The sequence below is a fragment of the Xiphias gladius genome, chromosome 4, assembly GCF_016859285.1.
Source record: "Xiphias gladius isolate SHS-SW01 ecotype Sanya breed wild chromosome 4, ASM1685928v1, whole genome shotgun sequence".
NCBI lineage: Eukaryota > Metazoa > Chordata > Actinopteri > Istiophoriformes > Xiphiidae > Xiphias > Xiphias gladius.
Window position 1 is genome coordinate 24,823,948 of NC_053403.1, and position 21,054 is coordinate 24,845,001.

The 21,054-nt window shown below is 40.9% G+C and overlaps 1 protein-coding gene across 3 annotated transcripts in view; it reads left to right on the plus strand.

Moving 5' to 3' along the window:
* tab2 (TGF-beta activated kinase 1 (MAP3K7) binding protein 2) overlaps positions 1 to 21,054 on the plus strand; it is a 46,666-nt gene that overhangs the window by 23,341 nt on the left and 2,271 nt on the right. For 2 of the 3 annotated variants that reach the window (XM_040125424.1, XM_040125425.1), the window contains exons 2-6: positions 11,872 to 12,059; positions 13,005 to 14,697; positions 17,802 to 17,962; positions 19,095 to 19,188; positions 20,158 to 20,253. In XM_040125424.1, coding sequence (XP_039981358.1) covers positions 11,958 to 12,059; positions 13,005 to 14,697; positions 17,802 to 17,962; positions 19,095 to 19,188; positions 20,158 to 20,253 — 2,146 coding nt within the window. In that variant the 5' untranslated portion in view covers positions 11,872 to 11,957. The remainder of the gene's footprint in view (positions 1 to 11,871; positions 12,060 to 13,004; positions 14,698 to 17,801; positions 17,963 to 19,094; positions 19,189 to 20,157; positions 20,254 to 21,054) is intronic. The other variant, XM_040125426.1, reaches the window with a different exon arrangement.

Sequence of the window (21,054 nt, forward strand, 5' to 3'; positions counted from 1 at the left end):
AGGCAGCCAAGCAGCCCCACAGCCGGATAAAACCTCCACCATGTGTTACTGTAGTTAGGGTCTCGTTTCCTTATGGGCTTCATTTCGTCACCTGTAAACATTATGATGCACTGCATTCCTAAAGAGCTGTCCATAGAACCTTATCCCAGAAACCTGTGGCTTATCTATGGAAGTTTTTGCAAACAGTAGTCTTGCCTTTTGTGCCTTTTTTTTTCAATAGTGGTGTCCTCCTTGGCCTTCACCGATGGAGTCCTACTTGGTTTAGTATGGGTCGTATGGTACGGGGCTGAAACCACCACTCCAGATTGATCCAGATCAGCCTGAAGCTCTTTAGATGTCTTGTTTTTTCCTCAATTCACATCAACCTTCGCAGACTTCTCTCATTGAGTTTCTTCTTAGCGCCTCGTCCTGGAGGCATCTTAACAGTATTATGACAGTGAAACTTCTTCCAGCTCTCTTGTCTTCACTGTTGTGAAAAAGAAACTGGAGACAATCAGCCCCTTCTTATGCAGTAAAACCATTTTTCATTGGTTAATTTAGGTCATGTGAACACTATAAATTAAGCACAGGTGAGTCTTATTTGTTTTTTAATTTGTTTGAGGAACTAATTTAAATTAATCCAAAGGTTGCCAATAATTGTTTTGAGTACATTTTATGTCTGTATTTCACTTTATGAAAGCATTTTTCTTTTGTTCTGTAACTTTGGACATTTTATTAAATAATCTGATTATACAAAAATGGTTAATTTGCATTTATTTCCGAAGAAATTCTAAATTCTGTACTTAAAATTCAGGGGTGCCAATAATTTCAACCAGGACCGTATGTGAAAGGCTATGGCACATTTTGTACGAATTTCTTGTGAATGCTTAGAGCTGGAAAAAACATATAATTCTGTGGGGAAAAAGTAGGCTAGTAACATTACTTAGTGTTAGCAACTAAGTAGCAGTTTAGCCACATATCAACGGATCCCCAGTAATGGTAGTAGCCAGGAGTTGTTTTGTCAGGTGTAATACTAATAAGAAACAAAATCCCTATGTAAAGTTTTAAGTTTTATCCAAGGCTAGAGACTGCCAATAACTTAATTTGCCTTGAAAAAAACATATAAGCAAGATGGTCAGCGTCTTTTAAAAATTTTATACATGGCCAATAGGTGCTTTTTTTTGTCCTTTGCCAATCACATCCCCAAATAATAAATAAAAAATATGTGGAGCAGAAAGTCATTATATATTGGTAGTGTTTGGTCAGGCCAGAGCTCTGCTGCTTCACTTTGCTGACTTTGTGCTATGCTATTGTATAAAGTGTTCAGACATGCATCCAACTGCTTTATATACCCATTTAAAAAAAAAAAAGTTTTCCCATGGTCTCAACTTGGATTGGTTGGGTAAAATCTCCACCCTCCTCTTGGCCTGGGGCAGTATTTGGAAGAATACTGCCGTGCTTGCAATGAATACCAATACTTTGCAAAGCTTTTGGTTCCTGTCAAGCACACTATCCCAATAAGGTGTGAAAGTCATGTAGACAGTCACGTAACTTGGGCACAGCTGTTTGGTTAATGTTTTATGGCTGGATAAACAATCTCTATCATGTAACCGATCTTTACTGAAAGTTGGTTTGAAAAGTTTAGTCTATAGATTATACTGTACCTGCTCAATGAGAGTCTGTGTTCGGGCTTGTCAGCTGGCAATTAATGTTTCCACAATGTAAGGAAAAACACTGCACTGTGCCCTGCTGAGACTGTCATTGCTACATGCTTCTTTCTTTTCACTTATTAATTTTTGCTCCATAGATTGCTCACACTCTTTTAATTCAGATTTTCTTAGAAGAAAACAAACAAAAAGATTAGTGGTTTAGGATAAGACTTTGCATTTTGCTGAGGTTCCTATTTTAAGCCCATGCTGTGGTCATGACACATAGTAACTAAGGGAAGTTGAAAAGGGAGGAGGGTCCTCACAAACAACTGCTTTTGTGCAGAGGTGGAGTATTGTTTCATAGCCTCTCACTAATCAGCTACACCTTGGGCTAAATCCATACCCTTTTAAAAATACTGCAATTAACAATGTAATTCCTGATAATGTCTAGATGGCGTGGCTAAATGATATACTGTACAATATTTTATAATGTTCACCTTTTTAGTATCAACACTGTTCTTTGAATGTTGAAAAAACAAAACTAGGTCGAAACCTAGTATGTGGCTGGACCCACCTTTATATGTGTGCGTCTCTCCTACTCTCTGTGCTCAGATATACAGTAATTTAATAAAGCTGAATTCACAATAAAGCTGTTCTCATTTACATGTTTTTCTGTTGTCAGACAACGGAACAAGTATGGAATAGTGACTGAAACGTGGCCAATTAAGACTACATGTTAACCAGCAGTCACTTCCAAGCCATTTGCAAGCTGCTGCTCTGCACTGTTTTATAACTGCGACATTGTCTTTAACCTGTGTATGGTGAGAAAACGGCTGTGCTGTGATTTTAGCTATATTTACTTGTAAAATGATCACTCAGAGAGAAAGTTAGAAGCTCATTCACGTCTGTCAGTTTCTGTTCGGTCAGTTGAATGAGATGCAAAGAGATGTGTGCCTGTGGAGGGAAGCCCAACCTAATGCTCACGGGGCAACACTGGCGACTCTCTTCTACAGAAAGAAGCTAGGGTATGTCCACGAAGTGGCTCTATTTGTTGCTAGGTGCATTTTCTAAGAAAAGTTGCCAAAGGGGTCTGAAAAATCGGTAAATCTAGCAACAAAGGTGCTAAATTGGCAACATTGCCTTTAAACACCCTCTGATGACGCAATAGAAACTGTTTGCGCCAATTCATTTTAAAAGAGCAAAGACCAGTGGGGAAACTCCCACACTTGGCCATCCGACCAATTGTGTAACCTCAGCACTCAGTCATGTGGCATTTGGCTGACCAGTGGTGTAACTTTATTATGCACTCAGTCAGTCAGCCAGTCAGTTAGTCACGGACATTTGGGTTTATGGGTCTAGCCCCGCTGTTGCGGTCTAGCCCAAAAAAAATACTACCATTTAGAGATTGGTAACTAGCTCACAGTCTCTCATCAAAATCAAATCACTCGTGACCTCAGTCATCATTAGGATTACGGACCAAAAGTACTCATATCTCACAGCAATTTGTAAGGGTGCTTTGGTGTCCTCTACAGTTTTTTCCATGTGGGCTGAACTCAGATTGGTTCTTGATTATGTCTATCAAATAACTGTCCCCTGAAAACATTTTTTCCCCAAAAATGAGCCAGTCCATCTTTACAGAAGTTATTATAGTGATGGTTTCTATTTGCAAACCTAGTTTGGAGAGAATATGTCCGAGTCCAATCTGCAACAGATTTCAGAAAAGCTCTTTGAGAAATCTTTTTTGTGAAATTTTAACTATAATCATTTTAACTATAATCATTTTCTTCCAAAGTGAATTGGTAGACTAGACATGATTGTTCCTGATGAACAAATCCTCACTGAGGGGAAAAAAAAAAATGAAATCAAAATGCACTGTATAATTATGCAGATCTATTCTGTTATGAACAGGCTTTTCTGCAATAGAATTACTCCATGATGTTTCTTAATAGCGCATCTGTTGACTGTTTGCTGTGTCACTCAGCTTTGTGGCTGCACTGGCACCACTTTTGTAGAAAATGAGCCTCCTGTGATCAACTATGGAGCAGTTTTCCTGTTGGTATTATGGCATGTTAATGTGGTTGATGTTGTGACCTTAACCTTTTCAATTCTGGATAAACGCAAATAACACTGTGTATCATAGTTAGTCTTTCAGCTAATGTAGTGGAGTTCAGACATTTTGAAACCCCTAGTGTGATTGAAATCAAGATAGAGCTTCAGATCCTCGTGGTGTTCACATCTATATAAAACTGTTTTCTGTCTGTCATGCTAATGCTAGACTAAGCTAGAATAGGGTCGTACGTTGATATAATTTAATTAATATACTTTTTATGCTTCCGTGACACCTGCCTTTTTTAAAGTTTCAGGTTGTCCGTCCATCTGCCTTTCCTTTTCTCTTGAACATGATATCTCAGGAGTGCTTTTAGGGAATTTTCTTCAAATTTGGCACAAACACTCACTTGGGAATTACTAGGAGAGTGTTAATTTTAGTTTTCTGTCAGTGACAGCAATATTGTATACCAGATGTTTCTTGCTGTTGAATATGAATCTTTGACTCTGCATCTCTTTCATACTGTAAAGAAGACACAGCTCTGTGAAGATGAGCTTGTTTATGTAGCTATGGATAGTTGACCTTCTGGTCATCTGTTTCTACATGTGGACATGGAGTTGAAAGATGGTTCATAGTGGTATCTGATGAATCCATAATAAGAATGATGACCAAAATCATGAGGGTGGCTACACTAGCCTAATTTTTTAAATTATTTATTGTCTGGAAGCATTTTCTTATGTTCTCTTCACTGTTACCAAGTCAGCAAGTATACATCAAAACTTCAAGTTTTTCAAACAAAATTTTTTGTGAGGCTTAGTAAATCTGTCAAACTTTTGAAATATCCTTTTAATTATCCTTTGTTTAAAAATCACTTTAGTTATTTAAAAGTGAAATAAAAATTTTAGGAGTGTTTGCAACAGGACTATAGAATATATAAGAAGACATTTTGTGTTGCAAATCAAATCAAAATTATGTACTATGATGACTATGGTGTAATGCATAGCAAAAGCTAAATCTAAATCGGTAAGGTAATTCATGTGAATTTCCAAACATCCAAACAGACTTTGCAAATGCTATATTTATTTATATTTAGTAGTAAATGTATTCAAAATCTTTGTAAGACTATAAAATACACACACAGTATGTTTTGTTGAGAGACACTGTATGTAAACCGTGTATTCGATTACAATGTTTTATACTCCAGTGTATACTTAATTTGCCTGTCATTCACTGGAAATGACCTTTATTCCCACGTGGTGGGAGTACTTGTAGCAGGTGTTAGTTCAACAAAAAGAGGAAATAGAGACAGCGATTAAAATAATTAGTCTTTGTATAGGCAAGGGAGCAAGTGTTACATAAATCTCTGATTCTATTTACAAAATACTAATGAAAATAGTTGCAATTACACATTTTTCTACAAAGTTAAGAATTGTTTCAGCCATTTTTTTTGGCAGCAATTGTTTTTGTTTGTTTGTTTTATTCATTCATTCATTCATAATTCCTATATTAGTAATGATCTTGTCTTTATTGTGCAGTCCCTTTGAGAGGTCCCAACCTCAGATTGGGAATCACAGTTTTCAGCTAACAGCAGTACTTTGGTTGTACCTTTGATCGGACCTGTTGATGGATGAAAGGCCGGAAAACATTTGGCTTGTGGTCGAAGTGACTGCAGGTGAAAGCAGCTGTCAGCCTCTATAATGGAAGACACACATTTTCACTTTAAGGAGATGCTGGATGAGCTCAGCAGTTTGTTGCCCACAGAAATTTTGTGTTGAAGGGGAGGGGGACGGAGGACAAGGGGAGCTCAAAAAAGGAGAAGGGAGGTCGGAGTCGACTAGTATCTGAGCCCAAGCACACATTCAAACACAGAGAAGCAAGCAGCAGCAAGTAGAGCTTCCCCTACTTACCTCTTCTAAATACCGTCCTTTACTTCTCTTCCTTCCTTACATGGCCAAGACAGACACAATTGGCGAGGCGTTTTTTTTTACCCATTATTTATGTGTTTACAGAAGAAAATAAAAACGTTGTCAAAAGTTGGACTAGCAGTCAATTGGTTTCATAGAGAGCCCAGTAGAGAGGCGCTTGTACATGTTTCTAAGACCTCACGTTCCCACAGTGCCTTGGGAGTGGTTGGTCGACCTGGGGAGCTGGTGCCCTTGCCTGCTTCTAATCAACAACCAGCTGCAGGCTGCGGTATTGAAGAATTTTTGATTTCCTGCACACACACACTCCCACCACCATGCACATACACACGCTTGCATACAAACTCTCTCATACCTCTCTTTCAAAAGTGGGCAACTAAAAGCAGAGCAGGCGGTCTTGAAGAGTTGGTCCTAGCTCTGTGTGTACTGTGAGGCCCAGGCTTCATGGCACAGTTGAGTGCAATTTGCGTTCTGCACATAAAGTGTGGTTTGTTTGTGTTGTGCAGACATTGCCTAGAAGAAAAGAACTGCCCAATACTGGATGGAACTCATTTGCAGGCTTAACATACTTGCAGTAAAAGTGTTGTGTACTGATGTTGTCATTAGTTTGATGAATTTAGATTGATTGAGGAAAATATTATTCCCTGAAGCTCTCAGTAATGTGCTGAATCTCTATTCCGAGCACAAACTGGTACTAAGATTCAAGCTTTATGCTGTCATCTTGGTCTGACCTTTTTAAAGATGAAGTTTCAGGATGTTTTAAGACAGTCTTGTTGAAGATGCACAACTGTTTCAAGTTTACATTAATGATACAATTGCAGTTTATCTTAAAGTTTATTTTAGTCAGACTTGTGACATTAACTCGGTGGGAAATCACTTTGATTCAGTGGGTCACAGCTTTTGTGATGACTTAAAAAGATCTCTTGTTAAGATTAGTCTCTTTAGTAAAGTTTCCATGCCTGAGTTTGTACGCTTTGTGGGAGGCTAAGGCCCATGGTTCCTCAGAGTCATTGAATCACAATGAAATGTAAAAAAATATGTATGAATCAAGTTGCATTCTTTAGGAACGCGGGTGTATATGAGTACTCCACAGAAAAATGAGGAAAGAGTAGCATGAGGGGACTTTCACAGCAGAAACCCGGGCCAAGATCTGAGTACACTTAACCACAAAGTCCAGTTTGTTTGATTAGTGTGAACACTGTGTACCATACCATGCGTGGGTCCACTTGAAAAGGTGGTTACGAGTAAGTTTCATGTGTACTTGGGTATGGTTTGCATTAAGTGTGAAAACTACTGTACCAACACACAGAAGTGGACTGCCATTTAAAATATGACTTCATAACTACTCAACTGTCCCGTTCAAACATGACCACAAAAAGGATCCTCTGGTCTAATGAAGAAATTAAATGCTTGCTAGAAATTTGGGCAGACAAAAACATGCAATCACAACTGCACACTACACACTATTGTGATTTGACATGCTTTTCAACACTGGAGTGACAACATAAACAAAGCAGTCGAAACTCAAACACGGTATGAACCAATTTTACCGTACATGAAAATGACCTAAGAGAAAGTGTAACAGACGCTCTGTGGGACTCCTATTTGCTTGTTCCCGTCAGGGGTGCAATCTGAGGTACACCATGCTGCAATTTGCACAGCTGAAACCAGTCTGAATTATAGCCTAGCAAAATCGTTAATATTACAACATCATGTAGTACAGCAGATCTAATCGATTAATATTAAATCAGCTTCTTTCTTTTTTCTTTTTTTTTTTACAAGTACATTCTATGCATTCCTAGGTGTTACTAACCATTGGATATTTTGAATTGATTTAACATCTCTGTTTTGCAAATGTGTTACTCAGGTGCAGCATTACTCACTCTTAAGTAGAGATATTAGCTTTGTTTCCTGTTGTGAAAATAATTAATCAAGATTGTGACTCATGCCGTAATTGGATATAGTTCCTTTGAGCAGTAACTGGCAGTGTAAGCTGCTCTGCACTACAGCGTTCTTGTGAAGGTGCATTTGTCAGAGTCCACTACACATACACAAGCCTATCCGTTGCTTCTTTGGAAGACTGGGGCACCTGCCAGCAGCCCTCAACAGCATCCACTGCCAATTAGTCCCTTTATTTGTTTAAATTTTGCTGGACCAAGACACAGCAGTTAGACATTCCACTGAGCTGCTCCTTAAAGCTGCAGAGGATGTTTTCTGATTGAAGTTCAGATGGGATCCTTACTGTTTCCACTGTATTCAGTGTTTTTCATATTTGAACTACCATCTCTGCAGAAGACACATTGTTGGAAGTTCCCTAACAATCATGATCAGACATTCCAGTCCAAAGATTCGCATGCTGAAGATAAAATGGCATGACATTTTGTCGTGTTTTTTGTTTCTAGTAATGTGTAGCCTCTTTGTTTGTATTAACTAGTTTTGTGTGGGCTATAACACCAGCCACATCATCAGGTGCTGTGCTGATATTTCTGCCAAAGGCTCCTGTTGATTATTTATCCACATTTTATTTAGGCTTTAATTGATTTGGACGTTTTTATGTGCATTTACTCTGGCAGAGTCAATGAGCCCATTGATGGAGCATGGCAGGCCTGCTACCTCCAGAAATGAGTGTGGGGCTGTGGGTCAATGCTTTGGCACGGTGAATAACAGCATCAGCAATAGAAGCTTTGTGTTTATCTCTGCTGGCAGTGCAGCGCTGCCTCAGGCCCCGTTCCACCAGCGCCTCTAGGGATAGCAAGGACTAATCTGCCTCCCTCACAGCCTCCCTAACACATGGGCCGGCTGCAGGCCTATAATTATGTACAGTGAAGAGGTGTGGACCTTTTTGTTTTTGAAGCCGGGAAACAATCTAACCACACTGTTGACCTGTAACTGGGTCAGCTGCCAAGTAGTGAATTTCCTTTCCCACAACAGTTGAGCTGCCCAGCCTTCTCAGTGGAGCCTGAATGACTGTTGTTCTCTGGCCCTATGCACTGATGTCTTCTCTTGGCTTGTAAATTAAACCGGTAGATGTAAACTAATAATTTATTTGGCTCTAAAACCGGTGTGAGAATTTGGTTACTTTTAAAGGTTTCTTTTTCTTTAGACATTATTAGGTTTATCTGCTGGAGGAGATGGAAAATGCTTCATTGCTCTACACATAATTTGCTCCATACATGTAATCTGAGATATGGCGATGTTTTCCTCTGGTTTGCATTTAGAGGCTCTCCGTGCTTTGTTTTGTGCTTCTTTTTTGACACACACAAAATGAATTCCGCAGTCTGGTGGCATAATTGCAAAACTTTCCATTTCCTTGTATTGCAAAACACAAAGAAAAGCATTGAGTGGTGGCTGGTTTTAGAACCTTGTCTAATAGACAGCTTTCAAGTTTTATTACCCACATATTGATGGGTTCTCTCTTTCACACAGAGGGAAGACTCTCGGAAATAAATTGTTGGAGAATATTTTATGCTTTTCTGACAGACAGTTTGCTCTTTATAATAAATGTGATTGCATCTACCTTAATACCTCAGACTACAAAATGCATCTCATCCGACTCGGAGTTCAGGTCTCTCTCTCTGTGTTAAAGCTCCTCCTTGCAGCTGGCACCTTGCTATTGACAGTAGCCAAATAGCTCATCCTCCTGTTATCATCAACAGATGAATGATTTGCAAAGCTGATTTATGACTTTTCAGTTATGATATTACACATCCTCATAGCCTAGATAAGACAGATGCACAGCTGGCAGAAATAAGAGGTCAGTGTGATTTAAAGCACACTCTTGACTTTTCCTCATCACTAAATAATGTAATTAAGTGTGTGTAAATTTAGTTCTGGATTGTTTCAGAATTCACAATTCACTTTCTCTGAAGTATAAAGATTTCTGTCAGGAGACGTCTCTTTTTCCTCCACTCTGCATCGCACCCAATTGATCGGCATAGGGCAGAATAAGGTGTGCTTTGTGTTACAGTGTTTTGAATGGGATATCTAAAACCCCCACAGGAAGATGTTTCAAAAGACTATGGTTAGAAAACAAGTGTGGGATAACACAAGACATGGCTGTCATGCACTTATATACCCAAGTTCTCATGACTGTTCCGTCCCATGTCCCTCCTGTCTATCTTTCTAGTCCCCAAATGTAGCAAGGTGATAGCTGGAGAGGCTGGAGCTTACTCGAGAGTTTGCCAGATAAAATCCCTGGACTAGCTGTGTGAAATATGGTTCCAAAGAATGAAGGAGACACGACCTCAATTCAAGTTTCTTGAGCAGAGCCTCGGCCTCTCTAGTGGAGTTCCACGGTGGCTAGGAGTAAAATAGTGTGGTTGCGTTGGCCAGCTCCCAGGTATGAGTATAGCTTATACATAGAAGGATAGGAAACAGCCAAGCACAACTGTCGGTGAACACCCTACCAACCACACATTTTTCACAACAGCCAACACTTAAAACATACACTCACTTGCAAATTTGTTAGGTACACCTAGCTAAAAATAAGTCTAATGCAACAGTCCTGCAATAAACCCTACTTTCATGAAGGTTATAACGCTCAGTTTTTATTGAAACTGTTTTAGAGAGGTGTTAATTCCAATTTATGTCCGTTTTGAGGCTCTACATTGTGGTGCTGTTGGATTCTATTGTGAGGTATACTGACAAGTTTTTCTAAGATGTTGTCCATCCCATCAATTTCAATGAGGGTAGACTGTTAGAAACACCTCAGCTTAACGCGTAGTATTATCAATCAACAAACTTTATTCCTCTGGAAGCAGAGACTTGTAGATTTTGCATGTTGGAGCAGCCGGTAACAGCACATCCTGGAAAGGATGGTTTTGGTGAATTGCAGTTACACAGACATCTTAAACCTGGGATGATTAATAGTTTATCAGCCATCTTAAACGTAACCTGGTTTCAACAGCATTTTTAGTCACTATATTAAAACATTCAGCAAGATCTCCTGTAATAATCAAGGCATTTTCTGATGAGTGACTGAATTATTATTCAACTTATTGATCAAAGAGGAGCAGTGTAATAATTAAATCATTCACACCCCTGGTAAGCACAAACATGGCAAAAGAACTTGGGTCATTCAAGTAACCCTTTTGTGTGACATTACGGTAAAAAAAAAAACTATGCATGTAACTTTCCCATTAGGCACAGACATATCCTGGTTAAATAAGTTTTCAAAAACAGGGCACTTTTCATTAAAAGCATAAAGAGCATGGCTGATCTTGTTTTGTTTGCATGTATTATTGCAAGATCATTAAACAATAAAAATTAAAAAAAATAACTGAGAATTTTGATGAGCTTGAAGGAGAAATGAGGCAATTTTGTCTGATTTTACTGTTTTTGTCTGAAAAGTGTTCTGTTGCAAGTGCTACTTAGTGCTTTGTAGTAACACTGTGCAATTTGGAGAGTTCATGAGAGCATGCATTTTCATATCCTTCAAGTTGTTCCATTTTGAACATATCCTATATTGTTTAGTTCTCCCAATAGCAGGTAAATGGTGTTCTGTTAAGAAGCACTGGCATCTGTATGGAGCACAGGAGCACCAAATAAAAGGCATCACACAAGTTAACACAGCCCCACCAATGTCTCGTCTTAAACATGAACTCCAAATCGATTAGCACTGTATGTGCAGAAAGTATGCTGTCCTTTCTCTGCTCTTCTTAGGGCTTAGGGTTAAATAAATATGAATGCCCCTTAGATTTATATGTGTGAGACAATCAGGGACACACAGTATATAGCCCTGCAACTGTCTGCCTGTATGGTCCAGTATCAGAAACAAAGCAGTGATTCTTGGGAATCAACTTTTCTGCGGAACTGCATTACAGTTGAGCTTAACAGATCTTTATGTGAAGATTTGCCTCCAGACCAGACAACTGCTCAGCCCAGTTCTGTCCTTAATGAGTGAATGTTGATGTTACGATCGGTTGGAAAGGCTGGTTTTCCCAGTTGTTGGTCAGGGCAGGTTTGCTCCCTCTGCTACTTTTTTTTAAGAGTGGGAGGAGGGCTTCTGAAATGAATATTCTCATTGAGGATCTCTGAAATTTTGTTTTGAAAGCTACAAAGCTACTGGGCATAACCAAACATGCTTACTTTTCCATTGAATGTTAACAAAACACAGACTCTAGCTGATACGACTATGTGAAGCTTCACTTCTGAGTATGGACTAGAGAAAGCTTGGATAGTGTGTTTATCTTGAATTTTTACATAAATCATATGGAGAGAGCTTTGTTTTTCTTATCAGATGTTTTCCTTTTCTTTGTGTGCTTCAATTCAAAAGATGTTCAAGATGAAGGCGACTTGCTGCCACGATTGACGCTCCAGTGCGCTGAACAGAACAAGCAGTCCTGACCTGGCAACATACGAATGGCCCAGGGAAGCCACCAGATTGACATTCAGGTTTTGCATGACCTGCGCCAAAAGTTCCCTGAAGTCCCAGAGGGTGTTGTCTCCCAGTGTGTTCTGCAGGTAAGCAGGTTAAAAACCTCCAACCCCAGCAAAACTCTGGCTGTATTCACAAAGGATATTTCCCAGAGGAGTCCTCCTAAATGGCAATTAAGTTCTTAACTAGGAGTTTACTCTTAAGAGCTATTCACAAAGCTAAGAACAACTTTTAGTAAGGAACAGAGAGAACTCAGTAGTATGCATCAGCATGAATTATCCAGAATTGTCATGTTGGAAGTAGCAATTAGAAGATGGGTGAATTGTGGCCATAAGTATCTTGAACACAATTCTTAAATAACCATATTAAGGGATCATCATCAAAAATGTTTGTTTATGTTGTGTTAATGTTAAAAAATGAATATTGGCCAATAGAATGTTATCAGATTTTTTAAAATTCATATATATAGACATCGGTGTCAAGCTCAGAAATCTGGTAATGGCTGGATTCTACTGCTAAGCAGTACTGTTTTTAACAGAGCAATAAAGGAGTCCAAAAATATTACTACCTGGACGACTGAAATTAATCTACACAGACTTAGAACAAATATACAGTTATAAGAATGAAGTTCAAGGAAAGATGTGAGGGAAAATTATAAATCAGATGTAACGCTACATTAATGAACCAGTGTTTTGTGTCATGTCAGCCTGTTTTATTTTACCATCAATACTTCCCATGTCTTACTGTCTCACTGGCTACTGCAACAATTGGGTGATGCCATAAATTTGTGTTTCCTAAACCATAGTTATATGTCATTTAGACGAAACAGTATGTATATCATTGTTAGGAGTTGTAAATTTACAGTATAACAAGCTAGTTGAGAATGTTATGATTTGATGGTATGGTATAAAATGGCATGTTTAAAACCAGGTATGAATCTTTTTATATCTTCATAATATACGATTCTCATCTGAAACATGAATATTGCATCATGAGTTTATTTCCACTCTCGCTCTCTCTCTTTCCTTCAGAACAACAACAACTTAGACGCCTGCTGTCAATACTTGTCCCAAGTCAGTCCAGGCTACCTGTACAGTGAAGAAGGAAACCTGAGCTTTTCTGACGACCCTAGCATCATCAGGCTCCGTAATCACATGACCCAGCTGAACCTGGGCCTGCAGTCTCAGAATGTGCACGTGGCCCCGGTTCGGGACGGCCTGAGAATGAACGGCAGCCGGACTCTGGCCCACAGCCTGAGTGACGGGCCCCTCCAGACAGGCCAGGCCCCCAATAGTGACTTCTTTCAGCAGGAGCCCCAGTCAGCCCCAGTGCAGGTGCCCTCCGGCCTCAATGTATTTGGTGTGATGGAACCCACGCGCAAACCGCAGCCTCCACAACACCTTGGACTTTACCCTATGGGTGTCAAAGGAACAACTATGGGTGCCCAGCAAGCGCCACGCTTCAACCCCATTACAGTGACGCTTGCCCCTAATATCCAGACGGGCCGCAACACCCCCACTTCTTTGCACATACACGGTGGGCCACAGTCAGGCCTAAGCAGTCCACAGGGTAACTCTATCTACATCAGGCCCTATGTTAGCCAGACCGGTACGACCCGGCAGAACCAGCAGCAGGGAAGCAGGGCCCAGTATAGCCCCACTTCCCAGCCCCAGCAGCAGATCTACCAGATCTCTCACCCCTCCTCCCTGTCCGGCTCCTGGTCCGGCCCTCAGCACGCCTCCTCTTCACATACCTCACAGCACCAGACCCAGGGCCACCAGACCTCTCATGTCTACATGCCAATTAGCTCCCCCACAAATCCCCAGGCGCCCTCCATTCTTCCCACTGGAAGCCAGACCTCTTCCTCCGGTGTCTCCTCGTGCTCCTCTTCCTCTTCCTCCTCCTCTGTCATGCCATCATCCTCTACCATCAGCCAATACAACATCCAGAACATCTCCACTGGCCCACGGAAGAATCAGATAGAGATCAAACTTGAATCTCCTCAAAGGAGCAACTCCACCACCACAACAGCTGTGCTGCGGACAAGCAGTGGACCCCGTTCATCTTCCACCTCCTCCTCCTGTCCTTCGTCTTCGTCCTCCTCAACCGGGGTGGCTACTGTGCCAACCACCCCTCTGTCCATCGGATGCCCAGGTCTGAGTCGCAGCCAGCCAACTGTTTACATCTCTGCCAGCCCACCTACTGCTGCTACCACTCCATCTGAGGAGGCCGTCATGGCCTCTGCCGGCTCCCGCTCCCAACCCAAGTTTTATATCTCTGCCAATGCCTCCAGCGACGATGGTGGGGGTAGGAACCCTCACACAGTCTACATCTCAGCCAACCCTCCCTTGCAGGGGCCTTCAGGGGCCAGGAACATGGGAGGCCAAGTGAGCATGGGCCCAGCCTACATCCACCACCATCCACCTAAGTCTCGTGCATCTGTGGGAGGGGGAGGCACAGCTTCTTCCCCTCGCGTGGTGGTGACTCAGCCCAACACCAAATACACTTTTAAAATCACCGTGTCACCCAATAAGCCCCCAGCTGTGTCCCCTGGAGTAGTGTCCCCTACTTTTGAGCCCAACAACCTCCTAAGCCTACCCTCAGACCACCACTTTGTGGAGCCAGACCCCCTCCATCTCTCAGACCCGCTGTCGCCACACAGGGAGAAGCCGAGTGAGCCTCGCAGACTCAGTATGAGCTCTGATGATGCAGCGTACACACAAGGTGAGCAATGCTGAGTTATCATCACTGTGATAGTAATCTCAATCCTTTTTCCCCAGTGAGAACAAATGCACGAGGACTTTGACGGAAGATTAAACATGACCATATCTCCTAGAAAAGTATTTAGTATTTAAGTTCATACTCAATAGAATATTCAAAATAAAATAATTACAAACCCTTTAAAACTTTTTTTTATACAGTGTCCATTTCTGCTTTTAGTTACAACTTTTGACATCATAGCTAGAATTGCAAATTTGTCTTCGCCAGTGTCTTTTCAAAGATTAAGCTTTTATGCTCACAGGCTTGCGAATACATACTTTAGATAATGAGTTAACGCCCAGAGCTTGAACAAACAGACATAAATGTCCAAAAATTGTTTGCACTGTGAATCCTCCATCAAATAGGCCTTGGGGGTCCTGTTGTTAGATGTGTTTGCTTCACTGTTTATTGGTTGTTCAGCAAATGTCAAGTGGCTAAAAGAGTGCTTTTTTTCTCTATAGCCATATTGTGCTCAGTGGTGAGGCGAAAAAGACAGTTTGTAGAAATATTTTAACAATAACTAATAGTATATGGGGTTGTGTTTTTTTTGTTTTTTTTTTTCTCTCCCTGCTACAGGCTATAGGCCTAAATGCTTTTTCCACTGCATCCTGCCAAGAAAGTAATTTTACTATAAAAGTATACTGTGTGGTTTAAAGACACTTTCCAAAACATTGACCGTAACATATTTCTTGAGCCAAACTGTGTATACCTGCTGTCACTATTGTTCAGTCAGTGTAGAAATATTACTTTACATGTCCATCGCCATAAGGAAGATAAAAGCAAAGGTGACTCGCTGAGTGAGGGCCGACGTGATGACGGTAGTGTGACTCCTCCACACTAAATGCTGTTTGCGCTCCATTAGCCCCTGAGACTGGCTGATTCTGTAGTGTGAGTCAAACGTGTCCGAGCGCACTGCTGTTTCCTTTTTTGGGCTTTTGACTGTATTACGTATGAGTCACTGGCTGTGGCTCCTGCGCTGCAGTGACTACAACCGACAGGGGCTTCACACTGGACTGCTGAACTTCCTGAGCCCAGCTTCCCCTTATTTTATCTTCTGTGTCTTAGAAAAAAAATGTACAGTAAAACCTCAATGTTGTGCTTCGCTGACTCCCATTCAGAGCTGTAGCTGATAAAGATGCACCTGTCACCACATAACTGTTAATTAAACATCGATGTGTTAACAATCACCAATCACCTCTTTCCGTTTGGCAGCAGAATAAAATCGTCATTATTATTATTGTTATTATAGTTATAAGACCTGGTTCAGATTGAAACGTGAAAGCCTGTTTTAAATGCAGTCACACTATTAAATAAGTTAAGGCTAAATGGTGCCAAAAGACACAACCCTTCTGATTCTGCAAGCATTCCTGCTGGAGACTGTGTTTTGAATGCATATGCTGTATTTGTTTTTGTTTATCTTATTCTGGGTTTTATTGGTTGAGTAATCACACTCAGTCACACTGTATCTTGTGAACTAGATTTACAAAATAGGATGTAAGTTTGTGAAACAGCATCCATTTAGCCAGATGTATACCGGATCATTCAGTGAACCTTTGGATAATAATCTGACTAACTGTCTCCCCAAGTTCCCGAATCTCAAAAACAATTACAACCATGTTGCTGATTTAAGATGAAGTGTTATTCTGTAACTGCATGACCTGTTTTTCACCTCAGTTCAGTTTGGTGGATATTAGGAGAAATAAGACAATCTTTTCAAGAGCTGCCAGATTTTCCAAGTTCAAGATTTCTAGGAAAAAACAACTGACAGCCTGTGAGTGGCACCTTTTGTCATATCAGGTGTAAGATGGGCTCATGTTGATGGCTGAGTGAAGAGGAAAATCAGTCATCTGATGTACAGCTCACTTTTAGAAGATAAAAAAAAAATAAAAAATTACATTTTAACAGTATTTCACATGAAATTGATAATGATAAATCTGTATGGTGTGTTACATAGTTGCTCATTATGACATCATAAATGGACTAATATGGTGAGGCAAGAGCCAAACATAGACTATTATCTTTCATGATTAAAACCTCATGATTAAACTCACATTTGCCTTCATCATAGCTGAAAGGAAATCACTGTGAAGCTTGGCAATACATTACCAAATCAAAGTGCAAGTGCACAAGATGTACCACAACAAATGGACAACAGCACATGCACGTAATGTATGTAATCTGTAAATATGTGTGTACCAGCACGTACAAAATAGTCACCTGTGTGGGTGTGTGTGTGGTATATACTCACCACATTTAAATTCATGTTTTTTACAATTAGCTCATACTCCCACTGTGTGACTTGTATTAAACGAGCAGAAGTTTAGCTTGAGGACATCCTGAAAGGAGATTGAGTGGAGGATCTTTTCCTCACTGGACAGACACTATGTTGCCATAAAGTCCTCAGTGCTAGGTGGCATGTGACTGCGTATAGCAGATGAGAGTTGTTTGTGTAGGAGGTGTTACAACCTGTCAGCAAATGCTGAAACTATAATGAATTATGGATAACGTGCTGTAGAGACGGGAGCCAATCATCCGAATGGTTATGGCTCGGCATTAAACACTATGTTCTGCAGCAGAATTTTCCTGCTGCTGTCTGCTAACGGGGATAAGTCTGGTCTCTCCTCATGTTACCGCAGTAGGTGATGAAACATACTGATAGACAACGGTGAGGAATCTGTGTAGTTTCCCTGTCTCTCCTTACACAACGTTGTTTTACACAGGGAATAATGCTCAAAACTGGTTTGACTGGTGTGTGCAGCGATCGGGGTGTGGTGTATCTGAAAATGTGTCAGTGGTGCATATACACAGCAATGCTCCTTGAAGGGATTGTCATCAGCAGTTTTTGCTTTGTTCCCTGTTTTGCTCTGCATTTTGCAGTTATGGGGAGTTTCCCAATATAATAATAATATTAGTAACATCAGTTACAGTAGTTACTATTTATTTATTTTCATCCATTTCTTTTCCATCTTTATGTGTAATGCTAAAGTTGACCAAACCAGTGTGTATAGCAAAGAGGGAACAGTTGCTGACAATGCTGTCTCTGTGTGCTTTTGCTTTGCTTCTTCCAGCATTGTTGGTCCATCAGAAAGCCCGCATGGACAGGCTGTGGCACGAGCTGGAGCTGAAGAAGAAGAAGCTGGAGAAGCTAAAAGAGGAGGTCAACGAGATGGAGAATGACCTGACCAGGAGACGGCTGGAGAGATCCAACTCGGCCTCCCAAATTCCTTCTGTAAGCTTAGTGCAGTGATTTTTACAGATTGAATTTTTCCAATTGTAAATTTATGCTGGTCTTTGATTGTGGATTTGGTTTGATTTTTTTTTTTTGGGTCATTTTGCTATAATTTGATAGTAACAGGTGGAATACAGACAGGAAATGTTGGTAGAGATAAGGGGGCATATAATGCTACCAAGGTCCATAGACTAAACTGAAGACTGGAGGTTGCAGTTATATAGCCCAATTCTGATTTTACAAATTGTGAACGGTAAGCATCAGCTATAGCGCACTATAACCGCTGCTTGTCATACTGTATTTACCAGCCAGCACAAACCAGAATGTAGCTAAACTGGGAATTTTTAATGGCAAGATGTCAAGGGACTCTGACGAACTTCGTTCATTGGGCAGATCAGTCAGTTTAAAACCCAAGTTCATTATGAGTTTGTTAGCAGTTAACTTTGTCTGTGATTAAGAGTCATCAGATATGGTCTTCATAACTGCAAATAAATGTTTTTATGGTTGTTACTGAGCAATCAACGGAAAATGGATCACATTGCCATTCTTGGTTTCTGCTCACGGTACATCAGTGCTCCTACACCCTGAAACTATGTTGATTACAGGGTCTGTTTATGATTTGGCTGATATCTCCATATTTTCGGACTGAGAGAGCACACTATCTATATCAGATGTACTTCACAGTTCATACTGCAGCTACGTCTGCATCTGCTTCAGAGAAAATGTAACACCAGTGATGGGAGAGTTCAAAATGACATATAGGGAACACGTCTTTTGTATTTATTTTCTGCACCCTTTCACGTTTATGCTAGATTTGCAGCCATCTGAACCTCTTCGGTTCAGATGAAGTGCACGCTTAGCTTTTTGGTGAGTCAGCTGTTTTTGTCAGCTATTACAGTTTGGGTCAACAGAGGGGGAAGGTGGCCATGGCAGGTTAACTGGTAGCTCCGTGGTTTAGTGTTGTTTACTGAGGTAAGCCAGCTCTGCAGAGTGGAGCCGCTCTCCTCCTGACACGGTCACAGATGTGCTCCGCCGACTTAGAAGCAGGACGTCTTCATGTCTCGTGCCTCATGGCTGCCTGCGTCTGAGGGCTAACCGTCAGCTTATGCCATCCTTTCTCCTTCTTTGTCAGATCGAGGAAATGAAGCAGTTGCGATGCAAAAACAGGTTACTGCAGATCGACATTGACTGCCTCACCAAAGAAATTGATCTCCTTCAGACAAGAGGTAGGAGTCAGTCTGTCTTTGCTGTGTAACATTCAATGTTCTCGGGTGTGTGGGAATTTCAAACTGGCATTCGGCTTGTGGACGTGTCTGTGCTGTATAATAATAAAGTTAGCAGTAAGTCATTGAGTGCGGAGGAGTAGATCTGATCCAGGGCCTGCAGCTGAAGCACATGGGTCAGGCCTGCTTACATCCTCTTGGCACACGCGGCCATGGTGCTGCCATTGTAATGTTAACCACCAGTCCTTCCTGAATTGCATCCTGTTGCTGGTTGGTAACAAGGGATTTATTGGCCCCCTGGCAACACTCCGCTGCTGGTTTACACAGGTGAAGGAAGGACCGAGGCAACTCATACAAATGAATAGTGTCTCTCATTCACTAAGTTGCCAAGTTTCGTTTTGTTTTGTTTTTTTAAATTTTTTTTTTTGAATCGTTAGTAGTGAGTAGTGAAAGTTGTCCAAGGCCAAGGCACATTTAAGATATCACAGCTTTATAGTCACTTTTAGAAAAACGTGACTTACCTGATAATCATCCCTCAATATTTTGACCATATTGTGACACAATAGTTATTTTCAGAATAGTTTAAGCTGCTCTATTCAGTCTTAGTTTGTGGATAAGTCGGACCTTCCTAATAAAAGTTTGCAGTGTTTGTGTGGTTTCAGAACATTCGTGAACATGAATGCATGACGTTCGTTCTGTATACAGCACGTATTCGTAAATGCACGCATTTATTATTGTTTAATAGTCTATTCAAAACACACGACGGTATAGCAGCGAAAAGCTCCACACGAGTAACTGTCTGACTGATCACGCCTCTCTTGTGATGTTTGTAAAATATCTACTGATGGTTTTGTGTAAAGCTTGACTGTACATACAGTATGTGCTTACTGCAGGTTTTGACTTAATAGCACTATGAACAATACAACTTCACTATTTAATGTCAAGTAAATCTGTGGTTCCTTCTGTTCATAGGACCACACTTTAATCCCAGTGCAATCCATAATTTTTATGACTACATTGGATTCCTCGGTCCTGTCCCATCCAAACCCAAAGGTACTTTATCTATTGGTAAGTTTTCAAAAGGTTGTATGGTCATCACTCGACAGTCCTCATTTCATTGCAAACATTCTCTCTGCTTATTTGATTTGACTGATCATTAGTCATGCCATGTTATGCCATGATTGCTTGCATTTACTCTTGTCATGTGTTCAGACTCAAAGGACCGTGTCAGTGGTGTTGCATGTTTAGATAATCCACTGCAAAGCCAGCGGTGTGGTGACTTAAAGGTAAACAGCTGACAGTGCTAACTTCACGGTCTGTCTACACCGCTCCATCCACGTCTCTGACCGGGCTTCTGCCGGTGTGGGTTGCTGAAGGCCAATACCGAGGATTGTAAAATGACATTACCAGTGTTTTGTGACTAGAGCGCATCTTTACGTTTGATTCAGTGGCCAAACAGTCCTTAGAGCATCACGAGCCAATAAAAGTCACGCTCCTGAGACTCGCTGAGTTTGCAGCTGTTCAGTACCCGGTGAAAGGAAAGGCTGCGACTACACTTCACCCATAACGGTTTCACCCTGTTTATGACTGTCGATTCCTTCATTTCGAGACTTTTCTTCTTCTCTTCTTTATAAAAACGAAATGTTGATAGCATTTTCAGTTTACGCAATATTGGAAGGATAAAAATCAGGGAGGTGCCATCCAGAAGCACACGCAGCGGTGGTTTTGTCGCTGGTGACCCTCGAAATGAAACACTGTCTACAGCACAGACATGCTGTCTGAAACCCCTCATTACAGACTGCATACACTCTGTCTAGGAGTTGGGAGTAGCAGGAGTGGTCGTCCCTTCCTATGAGGACTGAAGGGGCA